General features: G+C 32.7%; 1 protein-coding gene and 1 long non-coding RNA gene across 2 annotated transcripts; both read right to left on the reverse strand.

The window, feature by feature from the left end:
* Positions 1 to 381: 381 nt before the first annotated feature.
* On the reverse strand, positions 382 to 3,452 carry LOC134708330 (uncharacterized). Its single transcript, XR_010105830.1, has 2 exons — positions 1,492 to 3,452; positions 382 to 807 (listed from the first exon to the last, which is right to left on the reverse strand). It is a non-coding gene; the product is annotated as an uncharacterized LOC134708330 (long non-coding RNA).
* A 5,945-nt stretch (positions 3,453 to 9,397) lies between these two features.
* Positions 9,398 to 18,463, reverse strand: LOC134708331 (uncharacterized). The gene is made up of 3 exons (XM_063568778.1): positions 18,295 to 18,463; positions 17,407 to 17,454; positions 9,398 to 13,874 (listed from the first exon to the last, which is right to left on the reverse strand). Exon 3 carries the CDS (start codon positions 13,727 to 13,729, stop codon positions 9,452 to 9,454), a length of 4,278 nt encoding a protein of 1,425 aa, XP_063424848.1. The 5' UTR covers positions 13,730 to 13,874; positions 17,407 to 17,454; positions 18,295 to 18,463; the 3' UTR covers positions 9,398 to 9,451.
* Between the last annotated feature and the right edge of the window lie 328 nt (positions 18,464 to 18,791).

Below are 18,791 nucleotides of genomic sequence, written 5' to 3' on the forward strand. Positions count from 1 at the left end.
CTGTGGCCATAACAGCTGTCTCATTAGCATTTTAACCACTTCCCATATTTGCAATTAAAACAATAGAAGAAAATTATTCAACGCAAAAACAAAACTTACTTGTAAATATGAAATTCTCTTTACGGTATGCGTTTTTCTCCTTGTTTGAGATTGTACAGTAGTACCTGTAACTGCTTATACCTATTTCTTATTCACTTTTGCTTGATAAACTCACTAAATATCATATACATTGTACCACATCTCCTTATTTTTATATGCATTCCAATAACATGAACAATTGTAATTCAATTCTATATACCAAAGCAAAATGAACTGCACCACTTTCATTCACTGGTATGCATCTTTTGGCAAAATACAAGACTTTGTTCTTAGATGACACAATTAATATAATATATATTTATTGATAAAAAAATAAAATTTGGTATACAACTCTTTAACGGTATAAAAAAAAGCACAGCTGTGTCATAAATTGTGAAATTTGTGCTGAAAACATAGACATTGATGGTATTTGAGTAATTCCATATGTGAAGCTCAACATTAGCTCGTCAGTTGGTGGTGGACAGTTATAGTTCCTTTCTGCAGGCTAGGATGAATGACTTTTCAGGAAAACCAATTTCACAAATCAAATCTTTCCTCTAGCATGTCTAGATATCTCCTAAAATATTCATCCAGTTTAGTTCTTTTGTTTTAATTGGACACCGTCCTGATTTTTAATTTTGCAAACCATTCAGTCTCTTGCTTGCAAATGGTGCATGAAAATAGGATGGGTATGGCAGTAGACAAGTCTCTTTAAAGTGGGTTTGTGCCCTGAAAAAAGTTTTATAACTTTTAATTGAAACTTGTGCAACACATATACCTAAATAACTATATAACATAGAAGAGAGCATCATTCATGTCAATGTTTTGTTCCTGTTTACATTGTCATTGATATTTTTTCAGAAAGCCTGAGGCATAGCTCATGAATTCCTGTCATTAGACATTACATCCTAAATTAACATAATTACTGCTAGAATGATTATCAGTATGATATACGTACACTATCATTGTACAGCCCAAGTCTTCAGTATATATAATTGTTGCATTCATTCACTCCTGTGTTCAGTCGTTCAAAAATTTCTAAACATCAACAAATGAACTTTAATAACAACAAGAAAACACTAGAAAAGATACGTACATACAACCCGTGTTTAAGTGTATTTGAAAGAGAAATAAATCTGGTTAAACGATGTAAAAAGGAGAAATATATCTGGTTAAACGATGTATAAAGGAGGAAAAATTGTAGATATTGCATTACGATGCGTTCTTCCTAATAGCACGTGGATATGTGTTTACATATTTAGACTTGACCCAGTATGACCCGTACCTTGTAGGTCACCGCCGTCGTTTAAACACTTGACTACAGTCGTGTATAAGCTAGACAATAAAAAGCTTAAGCCTGTACTATTTGTGTGAAGTAAATGTGTTTGTTCTGTACATTTAAATTTGTTTTACCTGATAGCAAGAACCTATATCTATCCGTTTCCTTCTCAATTCACTTTGTCAAATTCTTCGAGCTTCTTCAAAACATACGTATTACTGCGCCGGAAGTGAAAAAAATATGAGAAATCCTCGTAAAATAATGCTATTTTCAATTTTGTGGAATCCATTTTGTTATATTAATTATACAAAGATAAAAAAAAGTTACGATTAATTATGAATTTGCATATCATTATACGGAACGTTTATGGACTATTTTTTAAGTCGGTCATTTTGGCGGTAAATCATGTACACATACACACGTAGATTGGCTGGTACCCGATTGTAATGTTACACATCAAATATATCAAATAGCTAATAACCGGAACGTAGTACCGGGAACCAGGATAATACGTAGATAACATACATAACTAATACCGAAATTGAAAACGCTTTACGGTTTCTCGTTCATAAACCGAATTCCGCTTTGAATTATAGAAGATGCAATATTAATCATGTTCAGTCGACTTTTCATTGTTATATCAACGTCTGAACTAATTAAAGAATCTTTAGATGTCAGATAACACTTGAAATTGACCCGACCTCTTTCCACACGGAATATACAACTATTGATAGTTTGTAGTCAGGTTGACTGCTTATAATGCAAAATACACACTTATAACAAGTTCTATAAAACTAACAATACACACTGATCGTTTCTTTAGTCCCCAATGTAAATGAAAGAAACAAAAACCATATCATACCATAAAAAGAAAAGGAGAAATTCGAACATTTCCGGATCTATTTCTGGCCAAAAGACCCCCAGCATGGATTGCGTATGAAAAGATGAACCTCATGACTTAAAAGTCAGGCCTTAAAGCACTGCCTTTAAAAATCTAAGTACATGTTTAGATTCAGCATATCAAAGAGGCCCAAGAATTTAATTTTTGTTAAAATCAAACTTAGTTTAATTTTGGACCCTTTGCACTTTAATTTAGACCAATTTTGAAACTGGACCAAAAATTAAGAATCTACATACACAGTTAGATTTGGCATATCAAAGAACCCCAATTATTCAATTTTTGATGAAATCAAACAATGTTTAATTTTGGACCTCGATTTGGGCCAACTTGAAAACTGGGCCAATAATCAAAAATCTAAGTACATTATTAGATTCAGCATATCAAAGAACTCCAAGGTTTCAATTTTTGTTAAAATCAAACTAAGTTTAATTTTGGACCCTTTGGACCTTAATGTAGACCAATTTGAAAACGGGACCAAAAATTAAGAATCTACATACACAGTTAGATTCGGCATATTAAAGAACCCCAATTATTCAATTTTGATGAAATCAAACAAAGTTTAATTTTGGACCCTTTGGGCCCCTTTTTCCTTAACTGTTGGGACCAAAACTCCCAAAATCAATACCAACCTTCCTTTTATAGTCATTAACCTTGTGTTTAAATTTCATAGATTTCTATTTACTTATACTAACACTATGGTGCGAAAACCAAGAAAAATGCTTATTTGGGTCCCTTTTTGGCCCCTAATTCCTAAACTGTTGGGACCGAAACTCCCAAAATAAATACCAACCTTCCTTTTGTGGTCATAAACATTGTGTTTAAATTTCATTGATTTCTATTTACTTTAACTAAAGTTATTGTGCGAAAACCAAGAATAATGCTTATTTGGGCCCTTTTTCGGCCCCTAATTCCTAAACTGTTGAAACCAAAACTCCCACAATCAATCCCAACCTTTCTTTTGTGGTCATAAACCTTGTGTCAAAATTTCATAGATTTCTATTAACTTAAACTAAAGTTATAGTGCGAAAACCAAGAAAATGCTTATTTGGGCCCTTTTTGGCCCCTAATTCCTAAAATGTTGGGACCAAAACTCCCAAAATCAATACCAGTCTTCCTTTTATGGTCATAAACCTTGTGTTAAAATTTCATAGATTTCTATTCACTTTTACTAAAGTTAGAGTGCGAAAACTAAAAGTATTCAGACGACGACGACGACGACGACAACGACGACGCCAACGTGATAGCAATATACGACGAAAATTTTTTCAAAATTTGTGGTCGTATAAAAATGTTTTGCGTGACTGCTAACCAACCAAGATGGCTGCCACAGCTAAAAAAAGAACATAGGGGTAAAATGCAGTTTTTGGCTTATAACTCAAAAAACCAAAGCATTTAGAGCAAATCTGACTCGGTATTAAATTGTTCATCAGGTAAAGATCTATCTGCCCTGATATTTTCAGATGAATTGGACAACCCATTGTTTGGTTGCTGTCCCTGAATTAGTAATTTTGAGGAAATTTTGCTGTTTTTGGTTATTATCTTGAATATTATTATAGATAGAGATAAACTATAAACAGCAATAATGTTCAGCAAAGTAAGATTTACAAATAAGTCAACATGATCGAAATGGTCAGTTGACCCATTTAGGAGTTATTGCCCTTTATAGTCAATTTTTTACCATTTTTCGTAAATCTTAGTTATGTTTTACAAAAATCTTCTCCTCTGAAACTGCTGGGCCAAATTTAACCAAACTTGGCCAAAATCATCATTGGGGTATCTTGTTTGAAAATTGTGTCCGGTGACCCGCCCAACCAATCAAGATGGCCGCCATGGCTAAAAATAGAACATAGGGGGAAAATGCAGTTTTTGGCTTATAACTCAAAAACCAAAGCATTTAGAGCAAATCTGACGGTGTTAAATTGTTCATCAGGTAAAGATCTATCTGCCCTGAAATTTTGAGATATGAATCCGACAACCCATTTATGGGTTGCTGCCCCTCAATTGGCAATTTTAAGGAAATTTTACTGTTTTTGGTTATTATCTTGAATATTATTATAGATGGAGATAAACTGTAGACAGCAATAATGTTCAGCAAAGTAAGATTTACAAATAAGTCAACATGACCGAAATGGTCAGTTGACCCGTTTAGGAGTTATTGCCCTTTATAGTCAATTTTTAACCATTTTTCATAAATCTTAGTAATCTTTTACAAAAATCTTCTCTGAAACAACTGGGCCAAATTTAACCAATCTTGGCCACAACTATCATTGAGGTATTTAGGTTAAAAAATGTTTTGCGTGACTGCTAACCAACCAAGATGGCTGCCACAGCTAAAAAAAGAACATAGGGGTAAAATGCAGTTTTTGGCTTATAACTCAAAAACCAAAGCATTTAGAGCAAATCTGACTCGGTATCAAATTGTTCATCAGGTAAAGATCTATCTGCCCTGAAATTTTCAGATGAATTGGACAACCCATTGTTGGGTTGCTGCCCCTGAATTAGTAATTTTGAGGAAATTTTGCTGTTTTTGGTTATTATCTTGAATATTATAATAGATAGAGATAAACTATAAACAGCAATAATGTTCAGCAAAGTAAGATTTACAAATAAGTCAACATGACCGAAATGGTCAGTTGACCCGTTTAGGAGTTATTGCCCTTTATAGTCAATTTTTAACCATTTTTCGTAAATCTAAGTAATGTTTTACAAAAATCTTCTCCTCTGAAATTACTGGGCCAAGTTAATTATAGGTAGAGATAATTGTAAGCAGCTAGAATGTTCAGTAAATTAAGATGTACAAACACATCACCATCACCAAAATACAATTTTGTCATGAATCAATCTGCGTCCTTTGTTTAATATTCACATAGACCAAGGTGAGCGACACAGGCTCTTTAGAGCCTCTAGTTATATTATTTCCAAAAGACAGAAAAATATTAGTCATTTCCTATAATTTAGATCTTAATTCCAAATTATTGACGTCATCTGACAACATTTTGTCTATGAGCTGATGGACAAAACACTGTCAGCCTATCAGAAACAGTGTTACATCCAAAATTAAATTATTTGACTATAGCCTAACCGATGAACAATTTAAATCTTGACAACATAAATGAAATAACTAGCAGGTAACATATTTATTAACGAATATATGATATAATGTTAATGATATAACTACACAATGTTACACAGCCATTGTATGCTGATGCATTGGAACATCTTTTGTCATAAACGTAGAGAATTAAAATGACAAGAAGTACAGCACAGATTTCATTATAATACTGAAATATTTACATTTATTGCTTAACATTCACATAATGTCTCCCTGTGATTAACTCATTATACAAAACAGGAAGATAACAGTAGTTTTAAGGCTCAAATACAGATAATAAAACATGAGAAAAACTTACACCACCAATACTTTTGTTAACACACAAACATAACATTGAACATATTAATTCAAAACTTTTGGGAATATTAACGCCCATCAATTCAAGAATGATATTAACTGATTTAACAGTAACAATATGGTGGCAAATGGACGACACACCCCTAAGCAACAGTTCCTTATCAAATAATAGTTATAATAAAGCAATCGATTTATTTCCCTTAATAGTTTGAAATTTACATTTTTTTAATAACCAGAAAAAGTTCTCATTTTTATAAATCATATCATTAATCAAAATATCAAATAAACACAAATATGTGTCCAATAGATAAACAGTAAAATGAACAAACCTCATTAACCCCTTATTTTACATATATTTTTAAAAGTTCACATTATAGTGAACTTGCCTAACTAGTTTCTTTTTTGATGTTATGACAGCTCCTTTGGGCACTACCCTAAATCAAATCTTAAATCTGATATATTATAGATGGGTGGCTTGGTGAACACATCCACATACTAAAAATCATTATACCCCTACAATTTTAGGCCTGCATAAAATATCAACAATAATGTAATAAAAATATGTTAATTAAGTGCAGTTAACTTATACAAGTTCTATTTATATCACAACCCCCCACACTTAGATAAATGTAGAAACAAGTATATTAAACAGAAAAAAACAGATCTGAAGGCCCATATTGCTATAATATTCGCCCAGGATTATTATAGCATTAATAATTGATGTTTTTATCAATGACAATTGGCATCTTTTATCATAATAGTTCATAATATGGTAAAAAAAAAATTGTTAAGCATGTCATAATTATCAATGCCGTCTTCATTCTAAGTTGAAAATGTCATGTAGGTATGATAAAATACACACAAAACTGGTGCAGGCTAACTGTAACACTTTGCCTGTTTTAGCACAAAAATAACACACTAAACTTCAACATGTTCAACATATTATGTTTTCAAAATCTGGTAAAAATCTGAATCATTAGGTTTATGCTGCTAAAAAATCTGATCTTGACTGTCAAAGTCTAAATGATATAACAAAGAAATATTAAATTCAAAAGGGAGGTAATCATCAATAACCATTAACAAGTTACTATAATAACTTGATCGCCTATTACATACGTCTTCCACAGTCAAAACATTTCAAAGGCATGTTTTGTACTATTTAGATGTAATGAGACAAATATTCACCATGATATCTAACAATTAAACAGGAAGAGAAAACTTTATCCATGATTCACAGTCAGCAAGTCCCTGCCCTTGCATCTGAGTGTAACATGCTTAGGGAAATATAAGAAATAATAACTATTGAAGTCTATTATGAGACACACCCTTAGTGTCCGTCAATATACATGTCAACTATAAACTTTTATTTCAAAACAAAAACGAAGTTTTTGACCTTGACCTTTGACCTAGAAAGTTGTACAAGTATTAAGACACACCCTCTGTTGTTGGGTAATATACATGTCAAGCATAAACTCTTAAATTAAAACAATTCTAAAAATAAAGAGCTGACATGATCTATACCATAAGACATGGTAGTGTAAACATAACCAAAGATTTTAACCTTGACCTTTGACCTAGAAAGTTGTACAAGCATTACAACACATCAGCTGGTTTTGTTTGGTAAACATAAATGTCAAGTATACAGTATGAATTCATAACAGATCTCTTGATATAGAGCAGACATAATTTTTTATGGAGCTACCATTTGATTTTTATGGGGGGGTGGTGGCTAGGATGAAATTTGAAAAAAATAGGCAGGACAGGAGTTTGAGTAAAAAAAATGCAGGATGAGACACTTGCAAAAAAAAAAAGTCAGGACGACAATTTTGTTAAAAAAAAAGTCAGGATAAACTATAAAAAAAAAAGGCAGGACCGAACAGAGTGAAAAATAAAAATGCAGGACAGAGATTACAGCTAAAAAATAATGCAGGACAAAATTTTACATCCTAGCCCCCCCCCCCCCTATAAATCAAATGGTAGCTCCCTTATGGACAGAAGGACAGAAAAACAGACCGATCACTATCAGGAGATCTTAATAAATAAATATTCCTTTTGTTTCCATTGAAAAATACAATAAAATATCAAACTTAACACAATTTTAAACAAAGAATACTGACAAGATTAAACATGTTGAAGCAAGCTTTTGACTAATTGATTGTTGCTTCATGTTCCAGCATGTAATTTTATAGGTACACAATATTACTATACATTTAATTGTGTCTACAATCTTGGCGTTATCAATAAACATTTACATGTAATAGAGTTCACCTTGTATTGGATAAGTCTTATTTACAGTATCTTTCTACTACATTATCATTTTACAAATACTGACTTCAAAACCATTTGTCTTGTACATACACCAGAACAGGGTCTCATTGGTTGTAACTCTATTACTTCATCACTGTCAAAACTGTGCTATAGCATATTCTCATTAGAAATTTCATAATTTCAGAACATGTATACAGAATTATATCACAAAAAAATCTGATAAAATATGAACAAAAAATGTTTAGTATATGAGACAGCAGAGATATACAGCCATACTAAATAAATAAGAACAACTGATATGAAAAAAATATATAAAAATTAATACTTATATGTACATTTTCAATATAACACTCTTAGTTCAAATTCCAAACCTAGACAAATGTATTTTCTTCAGCCTTAGATAAAAAAAAAGTTAACATCCCTGGCCTTATCCCCAATACCATGAATACTGAATAGAGGATAATACAATTCATATCCTTTAGGGAAATCAAATCAAAGGTCACTGGAGTCAAATTACTGCTTTACGATATTTCATACTTTCTAAAATCAGGAATAAAGTACTGGCATAGAAAGAAACCCATTTTAATACATAGACAAAGTAAAAACCACATAACTTGTACTTCTCTTCCTTGAAGATTCTTTTTTGAAAATCCTTTTCAATTATGTTACAACTGGTACCAGCTAACAATTATCCATTAATATTGGAGAAGTTTTTAAATGGGAGGTACCAGTAAACAATTATCCAGTAACCTTGAGGAAGTTTTTGAATGGGAGGTACCAGTTAACAGTTATCCAGTAACATTGGGAAAGTTTTTGAACGAGAGGTACCAGTAAACAATTATCCAGTAACATTCCGGAATTTTTTTGATGGGAGGTACCAGTTAACAGTTATCCAGTAACATCGGGGAAGTTCTTGAATGGGAGGTACCAGTGAACAGTTATCCAGTTACATTGGGAAATTTTTTGAATGGGAGGTACCAGTTAACAGTTATCCAGTAACATTGGGAAAGTTTTTGAATGGGAGATACCAATTAACAGTTATCCAGTAACATTGGGGAAGTTTTTGAACAGGAGGTACCAGTTCACAGTTATCCAGTAACATTGGGGAAGTTTTTGAACAAGAGATACCAGTCAACAGTTATCCAGTAACATTAGGGAAGTTTTTGAATGGGAGATACCAGTTAACAGCTATCCAGTAACATTGGGGAAGTTTTTGAATATGAGGTACAAATTAACAGTTATCCAGTAACATATGGGTTATATTGAATAGCAGATACAATTAAAAAGTTATTCAGTTACATTTGAGTTATCTTGAATAGCAGGTACCAGTTAAAACAATTATCAAGTAACATTTGGGTCATCTTGAATGGCAGATACCAGTAAATAAATTTCACTTTTAAATTAAATAAGACAGATTTTAAAATAACATATCTAGTACAATGTAGTTACAAAGTTTAACCCAATAAAAATAAATTGAATTACATTGTCCTTGGTTAAATCAAATGTGCTTTTATAATCAGTGATTATATTTTTCTTCTTTGATATGGTTTGAATATTGAACAGCTGAATTAAATGTGAGGCAACACTGCCAACATGTATGTGGATTAGTCACATGTAGTTCTTCATGCTTTGACAACAGGTCCTTACGTCTAAAGGTTAGTGCACACAATTTACATTTAAAATCTTGTGATGTTTTTGGGGATATTTTCTTTCTCGCCCATGTTCGAGGTATACCTTTACTACATGTACTCTCAACTTCAACTTCCTCTTGTACATACATTGGGTTTCCTTCGTCAAAATTTTGCACAATGCCAATATTCAAACTTTCAAAATTAGCATTTTTTTTGTTTTGCACCTTGTTACAATTTTCCACATTTTCGTCCCCATTTTGACTGTGATTGTAGTTATTAACACTATCACTAGTACTTTCATTATCACTTTCACTACTTTCCTTGATCTGAAATGGAGTAGCACCATCAGAATTCATTTGGGACAAAAATTTGATCTCTTCCTCCTCAGTCATGCCTTCTGGCATCTCTTGCATGTAAAGCATCTGTATTCTATTAAAGTTTTCATCCAAACTATTAGACACACCTCCTGTATTTGTTTGTGGTTCATGTGTTGTGATGTTCGTCATGTTACTTTGTGTCAAACTTACGCTACTGGAATAAGGCAAGCTTACTGATACATTTATCAACTCTGAAGTTTGTGCCATCTGTTGTGCCAAGCTCAAAGGCTGTGATACACTTGAGGTCTGTGCCATTTGTTGAGGCAGACTCAAAGGCTGTGATACACTCGAGGTCTGTGCCACTTGTTGAGGCAGACTCAAAGACTGTGATAAACTCGAGGTCTGTGCCACCTGTGGAGGCAAAGCCAAAGGCTCTAATAAACTTGAGGTCTGTGATGCCTGTTGTGGCAAGCTCAAGGACTGTGATAAACTCAATGTTTTGGACACATGATTAGGCAGAACAGAGGTCTGTGTCACCTGAGGTGCATGATTAGGCAGAACAGAGGTCTGTGACGCCTGAGGTGCATGATTTGGCAGAACAGAGGTCTGTGACACCTGGGGCGCATGAGTTGTTGACATAAGACTAGTAGGTATGTCTCTTGATGAAATAGAAATATTGTTCTGTACATAATTGCTGAAAATATCTCCATCTTGTAAACCTTCTGTTATACCAGAGGACTGCACTAACTGTCCCAATAGGTCATTGGGGTATGATGTAGCCGATACAGGTACTGAAGTGTTATTTAAGTCAATCATGCTTGTGTTTGACATTTTTCCTTGAATGGTTTGACTAACTTGTCCTGAATTATCAATCAATCTTACAACAGAAGCTTGTGGCACGTGAATATAAGATTTTGACTGTAGATGTGAAGCATTCACTGAAATCTGTGACACATTTCCTGATGATAAATGGGAGTTTGAATGATCTATAGGGGTTTGAACTTCCTGCAAACCATGTGATATTGGCCTTTGATTGTTACTATGGTAACAAGGGTAAGTTCTCACAGTTCCAGCAGAGGTCAAAATGTCATCAAACATATTTTTACTGCTAGATATCTCATTTAACTGTGAACTTGGTGTACTAACAACTGGATGACCGTCTGCCAATTGTAAGAACTGATCAGAAATCTCAGTTGAAGGGCATGTATCTAATGTCTGAATTAGATCTCCTATGTAAGCTTGTGATGAAAGGAGCGAGTTGGCATAATTCTGATTGTTCCTGATGACATTTGTATTTGACTGCACTATAGGTGTTGTGTTAGCAGACACCATTATAGTCATGCGTCTGTTATCTAGGTGTGTGGTGTTAGCAGACGCCATTGTGGTATTGAAAGAAGAGACTGCCATTGACTGTCTATTAACTGATGGTGCTGTGGTATTGAAAGCAGAGGCAGCCATTGACTGTCTATTCAGGTTAGACTGATACCTAGCAGGTACTACACCATTAAAGTTAGAATTATGAACCCTATAACCAGACGACAGCCTAACATGTGAAGGTGCTACTGTATATTGACTTTCTGGGGCCAAGCCTTTATCCAGTTCAGCGTAATCCACTTTCTTTTTCCCCTTTCTCAGGTTATATTTATCCAAGGAATTTGTTAATTTGTTACGATCATTGCCTCGCCATCTATTATCTGGAACACCAGTTTCTGAAGTGGGTACAACATTATTTCCATCTACTTTGTAAGTATACACGGATTGGCTTCTTTCAGAGTTTTCGTTCCGTGAAGATGATATACCAACTGATTTTCTCATTGTGTCATGTGACATGGTTTTGTTTTTGTTTTTATCCTCTTTTGCAAAATTACAAATGAGAGTATTTTTGGCCAAATCAACTCTGAACATGTTTCCATCCTTGTCATATAATGTCGGTGTTTCCTTGTCTGTTTGATTACAATTTGTCAGTGCTGTCGGAATATGGTCTAAATTTCCTGCTGACCCTTCTGAACTTTGAACCTTATCAACATTTTCTTCATATGCTACGCTATTCATTTTGTCAGACTTTTTATGACATCCACTTAGTTCTGGTTTTACTTGTCTGAAAAAGTTTGTAGTCTCTATCAAGATTTTATGCTTCCTCATATGTGTTCTTGTTTTCCTTAATGTAAAAATAGGCTGTAGGCATATTATACACTGCTTCTTTATTTGTTTAGCATGACTGACAAAATGAGACAACCATTTGATTTTTTCCAGGTCATTCAAGTCCTCACCACATATTCTACATACAACCTTATTCTTTTTCCTGTCTATTAGAGGTGTAAAATCATCAACATTCATACAAGTTACGAATCCTTCTTTAATTTTATCTTTGACACTTAGCAATATTGTACATTTCTCACATCGAAAGAATGTTACCAAATCTGAACCAATGGAGAAGATTTGTTCTTCACTTTTGATTTGTATATTGTTACTGACAAATGACTCGCCACATTGTATACAATTATAATCCTCTAAGGTGGAGTCTTTTCCTGATTTCAAATAGCCATTTATTTGATGAAAATTTTGTACTGACAGATCTGGATTACTTGCTCCTTTCTCAACAATTACAAAATCAGTTCCTTTAGGAATTCTATCTTCAGATTCTGTCGATAAAACAGAAGTAAAAAGTTCAAGATTACTATTATTCTGAACAGCACATTCATGCTCTGTTGGTACAAAAAATCCACAAGAGTCACACAATGTCATAAACATAGGCTTTTTAGTTCCACCTCCTTTTTCTGATAATTTGTCTTCTATTTCTTTTCCTATGTGAGAGTAGCTTGCCTGAGTTATTTCCCCTTCAAGAGTTGCCTGAGTTATTTCCCCTTTAAGAGTTTGATGTAGTACCTCATCATCTTGTATATTGGTGTTGTCAACGTCAGAAAAGGAATCCACTTCTGCACAATTTAATGTTTGTGTACTATCTGTTGATTTTGGAGTCACCTTAGTTGATGTAATGTCCTTTTCACTTTGTTCTCTCTCAATTCTCATTTTAGGAGAGACCTGTTCATTGCTTTGAAACTTTTCAATGCGAATATTAACATTGTCTGAATTAGCTGTTCCTTTAATTTCTGCTCTGACTGAAGGCATTATTTTATGTTTGTGACTTCCTGTTTTTCTGGAGTTTTGTTTTATTTTAGACAGTTCTTGTTTTTCTTTATTATTCATCTCTGTTCCTATCCTATTCAATGCAGGTTGGATTTTCTCCTGCATTTCAACAGACTCACCATTAACTTTGCCACCTCCTTTCAAAACTCCTTTTGGTGAAATATAACTATCTAATTTCGTAGACAATGGATCATCTTTTCTATTCAAATTGACATCTAACCTTTGAATTTTTACTTTTGAAGACTTATTATTTTTCAACTTTTTTTGAGATTCAATCTTCATTGCTGTTTTATTTGTCCACTTTTTTCTATTTTCAGATTGACTAGATTGCTTGTCTTCATGCATGTCTAATTTTGTTCTTTTTGCATCTTTTTCATTCTGAGTTTTTTTCACATTGTAATTGTTTTTTATTAGGGAATCTTCTTTTATTAAAAAGACTTGCTCCGTCAATTCTTGGTCTAATACATCACTATGTTTACGCTTGTTCGATGAAGATTTATTTTGGGTTTTATCCTTGTGATTTAATTTATCAAGTGTCAAGGTCATTTTCAAATCCTTTTTGTGTTCTGCAGAAAGTTTCGGACAGTCGTGACTGACCATATCTGATTGTTCCTCTAATAACTCCCCACAATTTTTACAATACAGAATATCTTCTGAGTCAGATTCATCAAGAATCGTAAACGACAAAAAGTCATCCATTTTGAATGATGTGATATTTGACCAATGGCTTTATAGGTTGATATCAGGTACAGTTGTGTTCATCCTTAAGTACAGTTACCATGGTTACAGAAAACCATTATCAATGTTTGGAAAATCTACTACTATCTGCTTGTTCATTCTGTATCTGAAAAATATATAAACAGATAATTTTATTTAATGTTCAATTGAACCACTGATGTCAAGGGATTATTGCAAGCATTTATTATTGCATTTTTTTCATTTTAGACGAAAATTCGATTTTAATCTTTGCAGTATTGAGGAAAAAAAACTGTTTAACTCATATACAAAATTTCAAATCGCGAGTTAAAATTATTGCGATTATAACTTATAATAACCTTGTTGCATTTTTCATTATAATAAAAACATCGCAATATTTCTGAATTTTCAGTAGTTAGTAACACTAACAGTATGAAGGCAGAACTGAGCATCAATAATCCTTATTAATCTACCTATACATGTCATAGCCTTGTGACTAACCCCCCAACAAAAATTTGTGTTAGTAAAATGATTCCATCTGTACTATAATAGTTGTACTTCTGGTTCAGGAAGTTGCATAATATTAGTAACAGTTTGCTAGTTACCTAATACAAAAAAATAATATTGTACTTGATTTACGTTTTATGGTAATTAGCATTGTGTGTAAGTTTCATAACATTTGGTTGAGGGTCGGTTGAAAACAAAACTTTAAGACAAAAGAGATGATTTCAGCTTCCCAATTGTGAACTTTCCATTTCTATGTAACAACATTCCAGTAGACTTCAGTGCATTCATTAAGAGCCAGTACCCAGTACTTTTACCCGCCTACGGAAGCGTCTGGTACTGGCAGAAAAAATAATAATACCAAAAATATAATGTGTAAAATTCTCTTGAAATCGTTCAAATCTAATTTCTTTCTTTACTAAAGTGATAATCTCAGTTTACGCCGTTCATGTGTATGTTTATAGGTGTCTTCGTCGAGGTCCGCGTTTAAGTATATTTATATATCTTCTGCCAATTTAGGTTCACCTCCAAAATAAGCAGAAGTGATACTTATAAACCACGTGTCTGTATCTGTATCGTAAGAGCGCTTTATAATGCGACGATTTAGCACTATATTTTTAAGCGGCAAATTGTTGATGAATTTAAACAACAACAACATAACTATGTCTAGTTATGCTTTCTATGAAAAGGAAAGCATCTTGTATCACAGATTATTTTATGAATAAAAGGATAACAAAGGTGAACATGTACATTATATGAAATTCAGAAAATCGTTAATTGCATCAAATCAGTTCGTTTCCCATTGGACCGTACCTTGTTCCTGATCACCGTTTTCTCGATATGAGTTCTATGTTGTGATTTAAAAAATTATGACTGTTGTCTGCAGGAAATTTTTAGTGTAAGATTTCGTGAAACAATCTGAAGTAACATATATAACTACAGTTATGTTAACAAAATATAATTTCTGACGAATTTTTAGACTTCTAAAATAAATAAAAAAGAAAGCTCTGAAGAAGTGAAAAAACAATTTTACAGTTACTTACTATAGTTAAGGAGCCTATAAGTAATTTGCCCCCCCCCCTTTACCTTATGATTATAACAAAAAGTTGAAAGCAATAAAAAAAGCTTCAAGTTTTATTATATTTTTTAATAATATACTACATTGTATGTAACTTATGAATTTCATTCACCATATTGAACAAATACAAAACATTTAATAAAAGTAAAAAACAAACAAAACATTGAAACAACATTTCACATGAAACCCCTGCATTATAGGTCATACATATTTTATAACTGATTTCAAAATAATTATAAGCAATGTATTTTCAGATAAATACTCTAGAAAAAAAACCAATTCAATGTTAACTTACCCAAAATTGAAGCAAATATTAGACTTTTCCCTATTCTTAAAAGTAAAAAATTAAGGCTGAAATCCCTAAAATCCAGGAGCTTAGGGGGGCTTTGCCCCCATAAAAGCCCCCTAGCCCCCTACCAGGACTAGCCCTGGACCCACTGAGAGCCTTAGGCGGCCCCCAGACCCCTTGCCCTTTTTGTTGGTTCCCCCTAAAATCTAAAAGGTACCACCAGTCTTAAAAAATAATGAAACCCCTGACTGTATGGCCTTCAACATTGAGCAAAGCCCATACCGCATATAGTCAGCTATAAAAGGCCCTGATAGGACAATGTAAAACAATTCAAGCGAGAAAACTAACGGCCTTATTTATGTAAAAAAAATTGTAAGGGTTCCGCGGAACCCAGTGTCTCGCCTACTTTTGCTGTAAATCGCAGGCTCAACAACAATGAGGAAAAAATCAATAAAAATATTCCTCTTGATACTATCTTATGATTGTAAGAACCTTCTGTCCAAGTTTGGTAAATATCTAGGATAGTTAATGAATCTAATAAATGTTTTGAAAACTTTAACTGCAGACTGTATGTAATGTTAACTGGAAGTTAACTCTAAGTCCATTTAAAAGTAAAATACAGAAAAAAATGGAGTTATCTTTTTACAAAATTTACTTCTGGATACTATCTAATGAACATAAATAAGCTTCTGTCCAAGTTTGGTACAAACCCAGGATAGTTTAAGAAAGTTATTAAAATTCTAAAAACTTTAACCACAGAGTGAATGTAATGTTTCCCCACAGAAAAACTAAGTCCATTTAAAAGTAAAATACGGAAAAAATGAATTTATTGTTTTACAAAGTTTACTTCTGGATACTATCTTATGATCATAAACAAGCTTCTGTCCAAGTTTGGTACAAACCCAGGATAGTTTAAGAAAGTTATTAAAATTCTAAAAACTTTAACCACCGAGTGAATGTTATGTTTCCCCGCAGAAAAAACTAAGTCCATTTATAAGTAAAATACGGAAAAAATGGAATTTTATTTTTACAAAATTTACTTCTGGATACTATCTTGTAATCATTAAGAAGCTTCTATCCAAGTTTGGTAGAAATCCAGTATAGTTTAAGAAAGTTATTAAAATTTCAAAAACTTTAACCACAGAGTGAATATTTGTGGACGCCACAGAGGATGACGACACCGACGACGACGGAATGTAGGATCGCTTAGTCTCGCTTTTTCAACTAAAGTCAAAGGCTCGACAAAAATGAACGAAAAACAAATATGTAACACATAAACAAACGACAACCACTGAATTACAGGTTCCTGACTTGGGACAGGCACATACATAAATAATGTGGCGGGGTTAAACATGTTAGCGGGATCCCAACCCTCCCCCTAACCTGGGACAGTGGTATAACAGTACAATGTACATTTGGCACAGTGAATATCACTTTTATTCAATCTGCTGCGAAATTGCAGTCTTACATGATGATTGCAATGCATTTATATTGTGAAACATGGAAAAAAAATACATCTTAATTTAATATAGTCATTTTGGTCTCTTGTGGACAGTTGCCTCATTGACAATCATACAACATCTTCTCTTTTATAATAAACTTGATCAACATCTTTAAATTAGTCAAACCGTACCTGTGGGATCCGACTGTGTGAGTATTTTGAAAAGGTATGCATACAGTCCAGGTCATACATGTACAGTCTAATTACCCAAATGGTCTTGAACACATACATATCTTGAAAAATTTTCTACAATTCAATATACATGTAGTTCCTTGTTTAAAATGGATTATATAGAAATAAGGGCTTACCATTCTAAAGCCCAGCTTCTTTTCTTGTTAATAAAATCTAGCCTAGATCTAAAAAATATAATGACCAGTATTACATGTAGGTATACATATTTGATTAGGCATTTCATATTCTTTTCAAATATAAATAGATCATGTAAAATTTATAAAAAAATATAGCTGTGTATTTTTTATAATTGTAAATATTTTATATTTTTATATAATTTTTATATCATTTATATTAAATAAGTGTGAATAGCCCATAGAGTATTTTTACTCTTGCATAAATAAATAATCATTATATCAATGACATTTAATTGATGGGAATTCGTGGATGTTGAATGTTATGTTATTTTTTAACACTTGACCATGTTGACCTTCCCCTTTCAATTATTGGCCTTAACATCAGTACACCTTTTTCCTTAACTGAAATGTTCAGTTTATTTTTTTTAATACAAAAAAATGTCTTTCAAATAATTACTATGAAACAACAAATTACACTTTATATATATTTCTTTACTTTCAGTCTAATTCTTGCATCTGCAACCTTTGGTGTATTGAATTAAAATTAATAAAGGCTCTTCACCCTAACTGCATCTTTTGGTTTAGCTTACAAAGGGAACTAAATATGTTAAAATTTTTGCAAATAAAATCCTTTTTAGTAAAAGTGACCTTAACTTTTAACATTCCAAAATCTGTAGTTTTCCTTCCCCTTTTTAGTATAAATTATCTATAAAAGTTTTTCTTACCCTTTCCAGTATATATTATCATGAAAAAATTAAATTCCAATGTATTAAAAGATATTCAGGTTAATAAATGAAAACCATTTGTAACAGATACATGTACATGTACTAATAGACAAAACAACTATTTTATTTAACCACAAAGAAATTTAATTAAAACTACAAATACCTCAGAGACAACAATTCCTAACTCTTTAGCTAATTAATCCTGCTCTCTTTCCTAAATCATCTGCTGATGTACAGACTTGACTTTTTTAATTCTTCTCCAAGCTTTTTTATCAAGGCCTCGCTTGCTTCTTGTTCTTTTTGTCTCTTGACTTTCTGTTCTTCTCAAGCTAAAGTATATGAAGTATTTAAAAGTGAGATTGAGAGAAAATTGTTATTTAGTAAACAAAGATTTAATGTGAAGTATTTAAGAAAATGGTGAATGTGTCCATGGGACCCAGATGATGCATGCTGTTACTTATCATACAATAGGCTGTCCGGTGACAGCAAATAATATTTTCCTGCAGAGGGTTAACCCTATACAGTATTGTAAGTATGGACACAACTTTTAATTATAATGACCTAAAATTGAAAAATTCACACTTTTTTAATGAATATAACCCCATAACTCAGAATCATAAAATTTTTAATTTATAAAAATCGAAAGGGACCTCATGTCAA

This window comes from Mytilus trossulus, chromosome 2, assembly GCF_036588685.1.
Source record: "Mytilus trossulus isolate FHL-02 chromosome 2, PNRI_Mtr1.1.1.hap1, whole genome shotgun sequence".
Taxonomy (NCBI): Eukaryota; Metazoa; Mollusca; class Bivalvia; order Mytilida; family Mytilidae; genus Mytilus; species Mytilus trossulus.

Bases quoted from the DNA above. Each gene is read 5' to 3' on its own strand.
- LOC134708331 (XM_063568778.1), bottom strand. From the start codon at position 13,729: ATGGATGACTTTTTGTCGTTTACGATTCTTGATGAATCTGACTCAGAA.